Source organism: Aricia agestis, chromosome 7, assembly GCF_905147365.1.
Source record: "Aricia agestis chromosome 7, ilAriAges1.1, whole genome shotgun sequence".
NCBI lineage: Eukaryota > Metazoa > Arthropoda > Insecta > Lepidoptera > Lycaenidae > Aricia > Aricia agestis.
The window spans coordinates 3,510,078-3,521,074 of record NC_056412.1 but is presented as its reverse complement, the minus strand read 5'-3'; the positions used below and the strand labels follow the sequence as shown (position 1 = coordinate 3,521,074).

Here is a 10,997-nt window from a genome sequence, read left to right as displayed (position 1 = left end):
ATTGTAGGTGACGCCCACAACTCCGTTGCGCCCAAAATCCTTTATCGCGCGGGAACCGTACATTTTCCGGAATAAAAAGTATCCTATATTCTTTCCAGGGACTAAATGTATCTCCATACAAAATTTCAGCAAAATCGGTTCAGCGGTTTAGGCGTGAAGAGGTAACAGACACATTTTTGCATTTATAATATTAGTAACTAAGTAACTATGGAGTATGATATAGATTATAGATAATACTGTGTTTACTTGTTTTAAGTGTTTATTTATAATAATGATCACAAACTGGCAGTTAAATTTATTAAATTGATAATTTTTGTCAATAATTAAGATTTTAGAGTGTTCCTTCTTCGCATTGTATCCCCTGCATGGTACTGAAAAGCAATTTCTTGGCGAAAGAAAAAGGGGTCATTGGAACCAAAAAAACAGATTGTATGTTACACATGCGTTGCGGTTATGCGCGACAACACAAAAGTAAAGAATACAATTTTCCTCTCTCAAAAACTTCTGAGCCGGTTTAAATAGTATTTAGTTGCCTTTAACTTATAAGGATTGCAAAATGCCCATAACTTATTAGGGTGAGAGAAAAATATAGTATTTTAATCATCATTGTTAACAGGAATCTCCTCAATGCCTTCAGTCTCGTTCACAAGTGCTCTCTCCAATATCACTCTGCCTTCTTTGTACCTGTAAAAGAAATATGGTAAATTATTTTTAAGTTCAATGTTATGCATATCCATACTAATATTATAAATGCAAAAGTGTGTCTGTCTGTCTTTTACCTCTTCACACACAAACCGATGAACCGATTTTGCTGAAATTTGGTATAAAGTTACTTTTGAGTTGGCACACTAAAAAACATTATATATTATAACCTCCTTTTTGGAAGTTGGTTAAAAAAGGAGAGTCAATATAAAAATTATGCTTGGCTATGGGCTTTGCTGCAAAAAGAATTGATATCTAAATGATTGCCAAGTTCCAAGCAAAATTGAAATATGTACATTTTAGAAATAAAATAACAGTATGAACAAATATCAAACTCTATTTTTTTGCTTCATTAGATACCTATAACAGTTGCTATTATTTAAATTATGTGATACAATGCAGCACTACACACTACACTGTACACAGTCAGTCACTACACAGTACAGCCAGTAACATATAAATATTATCATCTATACGTATGATATACATATTAAGTAATGAATATCTTTTTGATTGAAAGTTTTTTCAAATTAAAAACAAGTTTTTTTTATATTTATGAGCTTATTACCTTTGATTTTCTTCTGTAGCAAACTCATACACCCATCCAAGTTTAGTGGCGCAGTTCTTACATGACACATCCCTCACCATGTGTCTGCCGGTCAGCATTACACGATCCTGGACTTCCGAATACACTAAATTTACTACTTTATGGAACAGAAATGCTCGACCTGAAATGTCAAGAGTATGTATGTAACTGTCGATCATAACAAAGAAACTTTCATTGGCCCAAATCAAAGATAATGTTGAACGATATTGTTTTATAAAATCATGAGTGAAATCGTAAATATTGACCTTATTCTGTAAAATCTCAATAGTACGTGTCTGCAAAGGCAATTGATGAAAATATATTGAAATTACCTGTGGCTCCTGTAAATCTTGTGCTAATCAATTCAGAACGATTCGTTAAAACGACATCGCATGCAGCACAGGAGAAAAGGCGAGTTCCTCCGATATGATCCAGAAAGATTTTTCCCATTTTTCGTCTTTGTTGATTCCGATTTCTATTTTCTAAACAAAACACAGATGTGAAAATTGAAAAATGAAATTGATTAATATGTAGATAAAATATTGACAAATGACAATTACTGACAAGAGACCAAGGTTGCCATTGCTAATGCGAAATTCTAAAATATCTATCAATGACCAAGGTTCCCCAAACTTCATAGTTCATGACGAAACTCACGAAAGTCGACCTATCCCCTTTTCTAAAAATTCATCTTAAAAAGTTTTATTACATTAAATTATAATAACTAGTATTGTAAAAAATATTAATTTTGAGCTTTAATCCTCGATGGGATTTAAAGCGGATAAATAAGTTTCATATTGCATTATTCGACTATTAGGTCGAAAATCGCCGTGGTTTGAGGAATTTCCCGCAAATTGGCAACCCTGCAAGTGACGTGTCAAATATCTACATTTTCTTCTTCTTCTCCAATAAATAATATTGAAGTAAAAAAATTTGCCAACATGTTGTTTCTGCCAAATGCCAATGGTTCAAACAAAATATTATTATGATAGTTTCCATAACTACGCAGACCACAGGATTTGGGCTTTCAACAAAAAGGACACAAAAATTCTGCATTTTAGTTATAGCAAAATTAAGAAAATGTGAAAGTGTAGTATGGAAGAAATAAAGGACGGAGCAATTCATCAAACTGCTGTAAAACTAGCTGAAGAAATAAAGAACTTGTCAATATACAAATCTTTTTATACTGATATACAGGTGACTGGACTTAATTTACTGCAGTCCATTTATATTTAAGTAGATCATAAACCTAGTAACTATTAGATGTGAGTTAAACCTTTCCAACTCTTATAAAATGTGCCTGATTTTCAGAAACTAGTTTCGTCTCCAAATGTTAACAAAGAAGACTTAAAACAAACCTTGCAGCAGGCTATGAAAGAAAAAGGTTTAGATATAAAGTTAAAAAATACTGTATTTCACTGGGTTAGAACACAGAGCAAACATAACGTAAGAATAGATTATAGAACCTTTTTTTATTATGTAAGGGTCGTCACGCCTTTGTTCTTATTCCTTAGTTTAAGCAGCATTTTTTTATTATTGACTAAACAGTGTGTAACAAAATAAAGTGATAACTGATAATACTTTGTACTTTAAGCTAATGTAGGTACCTCAACTAGATATTTTCCTTCTAGAAATCAGATCCGATTACATTGTTGACAAAAGCGGGTGCCCAATGGGAGAAGAGAATACACAAGTCACTAAATTCTATGTGCACAGATCTAGAGACATCGCTGGCCAAAATACGAAGTCAGAGCGAGCTAGAAGAGCTTTTGGAAAAATGGAACGAACTCAGCACTTATAACTTGGGTAAAATCGCTAAAGTTGCCAAAAGTATAAATAAAATTTCTACAAAAATGGTTTTGTGCAATAATGATGAAGACTACTGCGCTAAATTGCAATTTGTTCTTACGTCTTGTACTAAAAAAGAGGCTCCTCAAAGCTTATTTAAAAGCTTTTTAGACATCAAAGTCATTATAACATAAACCGTATCTAATGCTAGATATCTTTCATTACAGATTTAACAAAATATAGACCAGTCTACGCCCCAAAAGATTTTTTAGAAGTTTTACTAACTTTATCCGGTTATGTGCCTTACACAAAAGAGTAAGTAATTTACCAATATGTTATAACAATGTATTTCCTTACTCTACTAATATATCTTCCAATAATAAGATATCTTCCATTATGAATATTTCTTGCATTACAGAGATGAACCAAAATGGGAATTTGCTCATCTACCTCTACAGACAAAGACATTGGAGCAATTAGTAAGGAAATATTGGGTGCTCACAATGACGCGACGTGAAACGCTTTGTACCTAGCTATAAGTTATAACCTATGGGCTATTCCATTATCGCGGGTGCAACATTTTGACGCACTTAAAGCGCCCTACTGACAAAATTAAACACATTTATTAATAAATTATCTTTTGAAGGGATACATTTTAACTAGTTCAATCATAAATTCTAAATGAAAACTAAAATTAAATCTAAGAAAAGCCACAAAACATGTTTGAAGTACTATCGCGGGTGCAACCAAATTGGTCCTCTATTAAGAACTCGGACGAGTTCATTTGAGAATACTGCTAATTGTGGAACTTTTAGTAATTTATTAACCCATATTTCAAAAGTGTATAAGACAAAGAAATAATTTAACTAGATACAATTAATTTAAGTAATTAGTACTAGGAATTATTAACAATTTTCACGATCATGAGTGCAACATCAGAATATCGCGGGCGCAACGAGTCTAAAGAAATTGAATTTATTCATAAGTCTGTGACTAATTTCTACATTTTTGATATGCAATACATAATATTATTAGTAAATTGTAATAATACTATTTAAAATTTTAGTATTTTTTAATTATCAGTCATTTAATTATTAACAACATATTTTAGCGAGAAAACTAAACTTTTGTACCTTTTTTATCGCGGGTGCAACCATGGCAATTTTCCTTTAATAATGTTTGAAAACTATTTCAAAATTGTTGTTTTTTTTTTGCACCGAAATATAAACTTATGTTATACAGTCAATATTATGTAATGAAATTTAACTTTGAGATAGTGATTTAGAATAAAAATGACCATGTGTAGCATATGCAGTTTTTCTCGCGCCGTTAGATGATATCACTTCAAAATGCTCTAAATCATTCAAATTACAATTTTTACTCATAAAAGCTCTTTTGCTAGTAAATATATATATCTTTTTAATTATAATTCAATAAAAAAATGTAACAAATGCTATACTTTAAAAATTCGTGTTGAGGGTCGTCTCTAGCGGAATCACCCCTATAATCTATTGATACCTACTAATATTACGAGTTAGCTGAAGAATTTGTTCGTTTGCTTGAACGCGCTAATCTCATGGCGGCTCTCGACATAGGCGAACGCGTTGGCCCAATGTGTAGAACGGGCGTTCGCGCGTTGGCCGTAGGTATTTAGACGTTGGCCAACGCGCGAACGCCCGTTCTACACATTGGGCCAACGCGTCTGCAGACGCGTTGGCCAACGCGTTCGCCTATGTCGAGAGCCGCCATCAGGAACTACTGGTCCGATACGTTTTAAATTAAATTTAATGATAAGTTTGGAAGATATAATGTATGGGGCTTATGTCAAAATCTTCATTTAATTACAGTTAACCTTAATATTCGTCACTGAGTGCGGCTATGAGTGTAGCAGTAAGGGTCAGTTCACATATGAACCTGACTTAAGAGGATTTACAAATTGCGCGGTGCGATATCGCGTACCGCTGCGCTGCGATAAAACACATATACTCAATATATGTCAGGCAAAATATAAATATCGAAAATTGTTCACACGTTCAAGGGTTTAAATCACGGGTCACCAAATGGCGGTACACGGTCCGCATCCGGACCGCCAACCCGTTGTGTGCGGACCACGAAACACACCAACTTGCTAGCAGAGTGTGTGGACCGCGAAGATAAATTAATTATTCATTTCTCAAATCTCAAGATGGACCGTTAGTGAAATTAATTGGTGACCCCCTGGTCTAAAATATGATTTTCCGGAAACCGGAAACATGTTTTTTAAGAGCGTTTTCACTTTTCTGTTTAATGCACCGCGTAACGTAAACACGCTGTACACTGTAAAGAAAATTATAAAACTCTTCAGACTAGAGACTATACAACTGCACAGCCAATAGCCATTTATAAAATATAAAAGAACAATAAAACAGCGCCTATCTAATCCTATGTTGCTGACTTTATCTTATGTCGGCACTACATATAGGCGAACGCGTTGGCCGACGGGCGTTCGCGCGTTGGCGGTAGGTATTTCGCCTGATCTACACATTGGGCCAGCGCGCCGGCCAATGCGTCGGCCAACGCGTTCGCCTATATGTACTGCCGACTTTACACTTTGGAATAGCCATTCGACAGATAGGAGACAGACAGCATAGAAGTGTCCTTTTCACAGCGTAAAATTTACACCGAGTGGGCATGCGGGGAACCCCTCCTAGGCGTGAACCCTGGCATGCCAAGTTCTATGCCAGGTTTCGTCTCTCTGGAAGCGGAGAGAATAGCGCTGGGAGAGAGAGTTGCGGCGTTGGGTTACGCTCCCGTCACACAGGAGTTTCTGAAGAAGGGCAGCCCGCAGTGTTTGAGAGCTAAGCTGTGGACTCAAGTCCTTGGAGCTGAAACCTCGTCACAGGTACCTATGTCACTTAAAACACAACACTTAGGGGATATTCGATTATCATATATATTGGATCCGAGATCATTGAGTCAATGATATTGGATAATGTAATATAGACATATGATTCATTTCTTCCTTGATCATAGATTTTTGACATTTGCTGAGAGATTGGCTCCAATACGGTCATAGAAATAGGTGTTGCCAGTTATTTAATATAAAAAAGAGTTTTTAATTTCTTGTTCGTTAATATGTTTCAAATAATGTAATGTAATTATTTTTCTAATTATATACTTGGATAATCATGCTGAAATAACAAAAAACAAGCCATATTAAAAATGACGATGTATTTTGACACATCGAATTCTCTGAGATCTAGTAACCCTGACGTCAATACCTGTCAGCGTTAGCGCTCTCCATTGGCTATTGAAACCACATATGACGTAAAATAGGAACAATGAAATATGATAATGTAATAAGCAGATATGATCAAATGATCATATATATTGGATCCTACATATGATCATAGACATGATGCAATATAAATGATAATGTAATACCCCCCTTATTGTATCGCTATTCGCAAGACGTCTATTTTTAACTTGGAAAAATATCATAAGGTTCTTGATCCGTGTACGTTATAAGGTGGCTTACAAAATATGAATTATTACCAAAAATAAACTGCATTATCATTTATCTGTTTTAATGCACTATCAGATAAGTTGATTCCTAGGAAGATGGAAGACCTACGTAGTTTGGCTGCGATACGTCATACCTACCCAGCGGATAGATCACAATAACATAATTATTATTAACATAATCATTGAATAATTTCCTCGATGGTACTTAATCGCTCTGTAGCTCTATCATGAGTTTAAAGCTATAGTATTTATCGATACTCGATACCGACTACGTACCTAAATATTTAGTATGGCGATTTTAGTTCCGCAAGTAAACGCTAGAGGCGCTGTAAAATTTGCCATGCTAAATATTTACGAAGTCGGTATCGAGTATCGATAATTACTATAGCTTAAAGCTTTAAACTCATGGTAGAGCTACTGGATGCGATTCTCCGAGAAAAACTATTTTTACCGAGAATCCAAGTAACCAATGTCTCAAACTCATTGCAGCATGCAACTTACTTCAACCAACTTAAAAAATGCGTTTTGGAAGTGGACTTGATGATAGACAAGTTGGTCTTCAAAGACGTCCAGCTGACTGCCTCTAATGACGACCAGTATTTTGTATTCGAAGACCTGTTATATCAGGTAAATATGAGTTATGACCAATCCTGAATGCAGTCAGTGGCGGCCTTACCCATTGCGATGCCCCGGGCGAAAGGTCTTTGCGAGGCCCTTATGATCTTACGAAAAAATATCTTGCGAGGCTCCTGCAAAAGCGAAGCCCCGGGCGATTGCCCTGTTTGCAACACCCTAGGGCCGCCACTGCCAATCCTAAGGTCAAGGTCAATGAATATCACCTATATGCTATACTATATAATTTTTACTTTGTTTCCATACACTTTTTTCTTAGAGACGAGTACTGTTATAACGGCGCTATTATTATTTACGCGCTGGAACTCCTCCTAGGAAACTTCCTAGAATATAAAAATACCTATTGATTAGGTAGGATTACCTAGAGTACTAATAAAACTAAGCCTAGCTCTCTTGTAGTCAGCAAGCGTACCTATATCTAGTATTTTAAAACCCTTTAACTAAAGGCGAGAACTATATCGACACTACGCCACGGTTAAATATTATTTGTATGTTTGTATGAGGTAAGTCGGACTATAATGCTGGTCATACAGTAATACACCATCCTTCCTATCATGACTCATGCTAATCCACTCCCGTCTCCCACATACGGTCAGTTCTAACTGATCCAATCGGTAGCGTCGTACCGATTGGATGATAGGAAAGATGGTGTATGGCCACCATAACGCGGCAGCGGCGTTACGCATCACAAAACGTCAGTTCTACGAAACGTGTCGCGACTAGGGGTCTGTTGGCCTCCGTGGTCCAGTGGTTTAGAGCGTAGCTTTTGACTCGGAGGTCGTGGGTTCGAGTCCCGCGTTGGAAACATGTTATTTCCAAGTTTGGTTAGGACAATGCTGGCTGATCACCTGATTGTCTGACAAGTAAGATAATCCATGCGTCGGATGGGCATGTAAAAAATCGGTTCTGCGCCTGATCTCTCGCCAGTCGTGTCGGTCGTCCGTCGGTCCGTCCCACTGATTTATGAGATTAAAAGGAATAGAGGGTGCTCTTGTGTACTGCGCGCACTTGGGCACTATAAAATTACTCCTGCGTAACTGGCCTGGTTTCAATGAAGCCGGCCACCATCACCGAAACCGGTGTGTGAGTTATTTTTTTGTCGTGCAGGTGATGTTGTGCTTCTCCCGGGACAGCGAAGTGCTGGATCAACTGGCGGGACACATCGGCGCGGCCGTCACGGTCCCGGTGCGCGGCCGACACGGCGACGTCACAACTTTCCCACCCAGCGGCGTTATTCCCTTCCACGGGTTCACTATGTACGGTGAGGATTTTATTGGCAGACGGATTGCCTTTCATGAAATCTAAATGTTCTAAGACTGAGCTACTAGTAAATTATGCTAGACTGCACTAAACAACACTACGCTGTGGCGGAGCGAGGCGATACCACATTCTACAGCACTGACGTTTTGTGTCGCGTTGCTGTAGTGCAGCTTCGTCTAGTGCTCACCTGAAAGGTACTCGCACATGATGTAGGATTCATATCAGTTTGTGTTTCTCTAGCCACGCCGTTCTGCTACCTGTACTCAGATCCGGTGCAGCTGTACTGCACCTTCCGCGCCTTCTACGTGAGGTACTGGCATCACCTGCACTACATCTCCACGCACCCACAGGTATTTTTTCCTTAAGCGCTATGTTGTCTTTGCGACGGCTCTCGTTTCGGAGACCGCTTATTCAAGGTCAAGCTAAAGTTTAAAGTAAAATCAAAGTTGGGTATAATCTAAGGCTTCTTACAGACGAACGGCACTTGTTGACGGCAGTCGGCGGCACGCGTCGACGGCAGTCGCTGGATTTTTTTTCATTGTTTTTTTTAACACTTGCCGTCGACAAGTTTCGTCTGTAAGCGCTCTAATGTTTATGGGTATTATGTAAAGTTGTTTCAACGATTTGCAGGGTATTGTTTCGTTGTGCCTCCTCTACGAGAGGCTATTGGAAGCCAACGAGCCCCTGCTTTGGATACATTTCCGAAATATTAACGTTAATCCGTAAGTATCTAAATTGATAAATTCTAAGATGTTTGGTTAATAAACACAGTGGCTAATGGGCAAATAGAAAACCACTTAAGCCTCTTATAAAAGGTGTAACAAAACTAAGTGATAATACTTTAGGGTGTGTACGTGTTCCTTGTAGAGAGTTCACTGTGAAAGTAGCAGCGCTGAAAGATCAAAACTTTTTTTTCACTTTTGTATGGGGAAACTCGTGACACTGGGTCGCTTACCCATACAAAAGTAAAAAAATGGTCATTCATCGCTGCTACTTTTACAGTGAACTCTCTACAAGGAACACATACATATCCTCAAGTATTATCACGTAGTTTTGTTACAACCTGTATATTATAGTGGGAATAGTCATTGTGGAACATCCTGACACCGGTAATGTCCACTATGGCTTAGGTCCCAAACTGTAGAAGCCATTTCATTTCTTTACGTAAGGTAGTGAGTTTTGAATAAGGTTTTATTTCAGAATCCGTGTGGTGTTCAAATGGTTGATGCGAGCTTTCAGCGGCCACTTACCGCCCGATCAGTTGCTGCTGCTATGGGACGCTATACTCGGGTACGATAGGTTGGAAATTCTGCCCCTACTAGCGGTAGCCATCTTGAGTTTCAGAAAGGAAAACATTTTTCAAGTGAACACACCACAAAACGTGGATGCCGTGTTAGCTGACCTGTCTACTATACCAGTCATACCGCTATTACAATTGGCTCTGATGAAGTCCTAAGTTCTAACCCCCTACATGACGTTTACAGGGTGTTAGAAAACAAGAGTGAAAGTAATTAAGGGTGTGTATGTGTCCCTTATATGAGAGTTCCACACTAGGCCGAATATACGCAGCCGAAGGTCGGCATGATTACGCCTGCAATGTGCTACGCATACGCTATAACGCGACGTAATTTCGGCATGTTGTGTCATCAGCTGTACTTAATCTATACTATAATATTATAATTCTGCAGAGTTTGTTTGTTTGTTTGTTTGAACGCGCTAATCTCAGGAACTACTGGTCCGATTTGAAAAATTCTTTTACTGTTGGATAGCCCATTGATCGAGGAAGGCTATAGGCTACATTTTATCACGCTAAGACTAATAGGAGCGTATAAGTAGAGGAAAATGTGGAAAAATCGGGGGAAATTATATGAAAGGGCTTATTTGAACGCGCTAATCTCAGGAACTATTGATCCGATTTGAAAAAATATTTTAGTGTTAGATAGCCTATTTATTAAGAAAGGCTATAGGCTATATTTTATTTCGCTAAGACTAATAGGAGCTAAGAAATAGAGGAAAATGTGGAAAAAACGTGGGAAATTATATGAAAGGGCTTATTTGAACGCGCTAATCTCAGGAACTACTGGTCCGATTTGAAAAATTCTTTCAGTGTTAGATAGCCCATTTATTGATGAAGGCATAGGCTATATTTTATCACGCTAAGACTAATAGGAGCAAATAAATAGAGGAAAATGTGGAAAAAACTGAGGGAAATTATTTGAAATTGTTTATTATCTTAAGAACTACTGGAGAAATTTTTATGTTATTTGAGAGGCTATTTTTTGCGGAAAAATGTACGGTTGCGTGAAATTCCTAAATTACGCGAGCAAAGCCACGCGGAACATCTATATATAATAAAATCGTAGGAAAGTCAATTCTGTACATTGAATATTTTTGTACCATAAATAATACTTGGGATGTGATCTACTATGCTAACGCGGACGAAGTCGCGGGCAGCAGCTAGTTTAAAATACATTGCAGGCGTGATCATGCCAAATTTCGGCCGCGTATTTTCGGCCTAGTGTCA

The 10,997-nt window shown here is 37.7% G+C and overlaps 2 protein-coding genes across 6 annotated transcripts; one reads left to right on the top strand and one right to left on the bottom strand.

The window, feature by feature from the left end:
- Window positions 1-283: 283 nt before the first annotated feature.
- Window positions 284-1,808, bottom strand: LOC121728959 (protein yippee-like 5). Its single transcript, XM_042117318.1, has 3 exons — window positions 1,621-1,808; window positions 1,271-1,430; window positions 284-684 (listed from the first exon to the last, which is right to left on the bottom strand). The coding sequence occupies exons 1-3, from the start codon at window positions 1,736-1,738 to the stop codon at window positions 597-599; spliced, it is 366 nt and encodes a 121-aa protein (XP_041973252.1). The 5' UTR covers window positions 1,739-1,808; the 3' UTR covers window positions 284-596.
- Window positions 1,809-2,262: 454 nt separating this feature from the next.
- On the top strand, window positions 2,263-10,013 carry LOC121728950 (TBC1 domain family member 19). Of its 5 annotated transcripts, none has more exons than XM_042117298.1 (11): window positions 2,263-2,485; window positions 2,600-2,734; window positions 2,920-3,118; window positions 3,304-3,391; window positions 3,495-3,555; window positions 5,724-5,957; window positions 7,070-7,207; window positions 8,321-8,474; window positions 8,699-8,823; window positions 9,104-9,195; window positions 9,674-10,013. In XM_042117298.1, the coding sequence occupies exons 1-11, from the start codon at window positions 2,384-2,386 to the stop codon at window positions 9,927-9,929; spliced, it is 1,584 nt and encodes a 527-aa protein (XP_041973232.1). In that variant the 5' UTR covers window positions 2,263-2,383; the 3' UTR covers window positions 9,930-10,013. The 5 variants fall into 5 exon arrangements, with proteins under 5 accessions (XP_041973232.1, XP_041973236.1, XP_041973234.1 ...); XM_042117302.1 differs by having other exon boundaries at window positions 8,321-8,469; window positions 8,714-8,823; window positions 9,674-9,789; XM_042117300.1 differs by having other exon boundaries at window positions 2,264-2,485; window positions 2,920-3,094.
- Window positions 10,014-10,997: the final 984 nt, after the last annotated feature.

Bases quoted from the DNA above. Each gene is read 5' to 3' on its own strand.
- LOC121728959 (XM_042117318.1), bottom strand. From the start codon at position 1,738: ATGGGAAAAATCTTTCTGGATCATATCGGAGGAACTCGCCTTTTCTCC. The intron at 1,431-1,620 runs GTAATTTCAATA...TTGACATTTCAG, and splicing joins AAGATTTACAGGAGCCACAG to GTCGAGCATTTCTGTTCCAT. The intron at 685-1,270 runs GTAATAAGCTCA...TTTCTTTTACAG, and splicing joins GCTACAGAAGAAAATCAAAG to GTACAAAGAAGGCAGAGTGA.
- LOC121728950 (XM_042117298.1), top strand. From the start codon at position 2,384: ATGGAAGAAATAAAGGACGGAGCAATTCATCAAACTGCTGTAAAACTA. The intron at 2,486-2,599 runs GTGACTGGACTT...CCTGATTTTCAG, and splicing joins CTTTTTATACTGATATACAG to AAACTAGTTTCGTCTCCAAA. The intron at 3,556-5,723 runs GTAAGGAAATAT...TCCTTTTCACAG, and splicing joins CAAAGACATTGGAGCAATTA to CGTAAAATTTACACCGAGTG.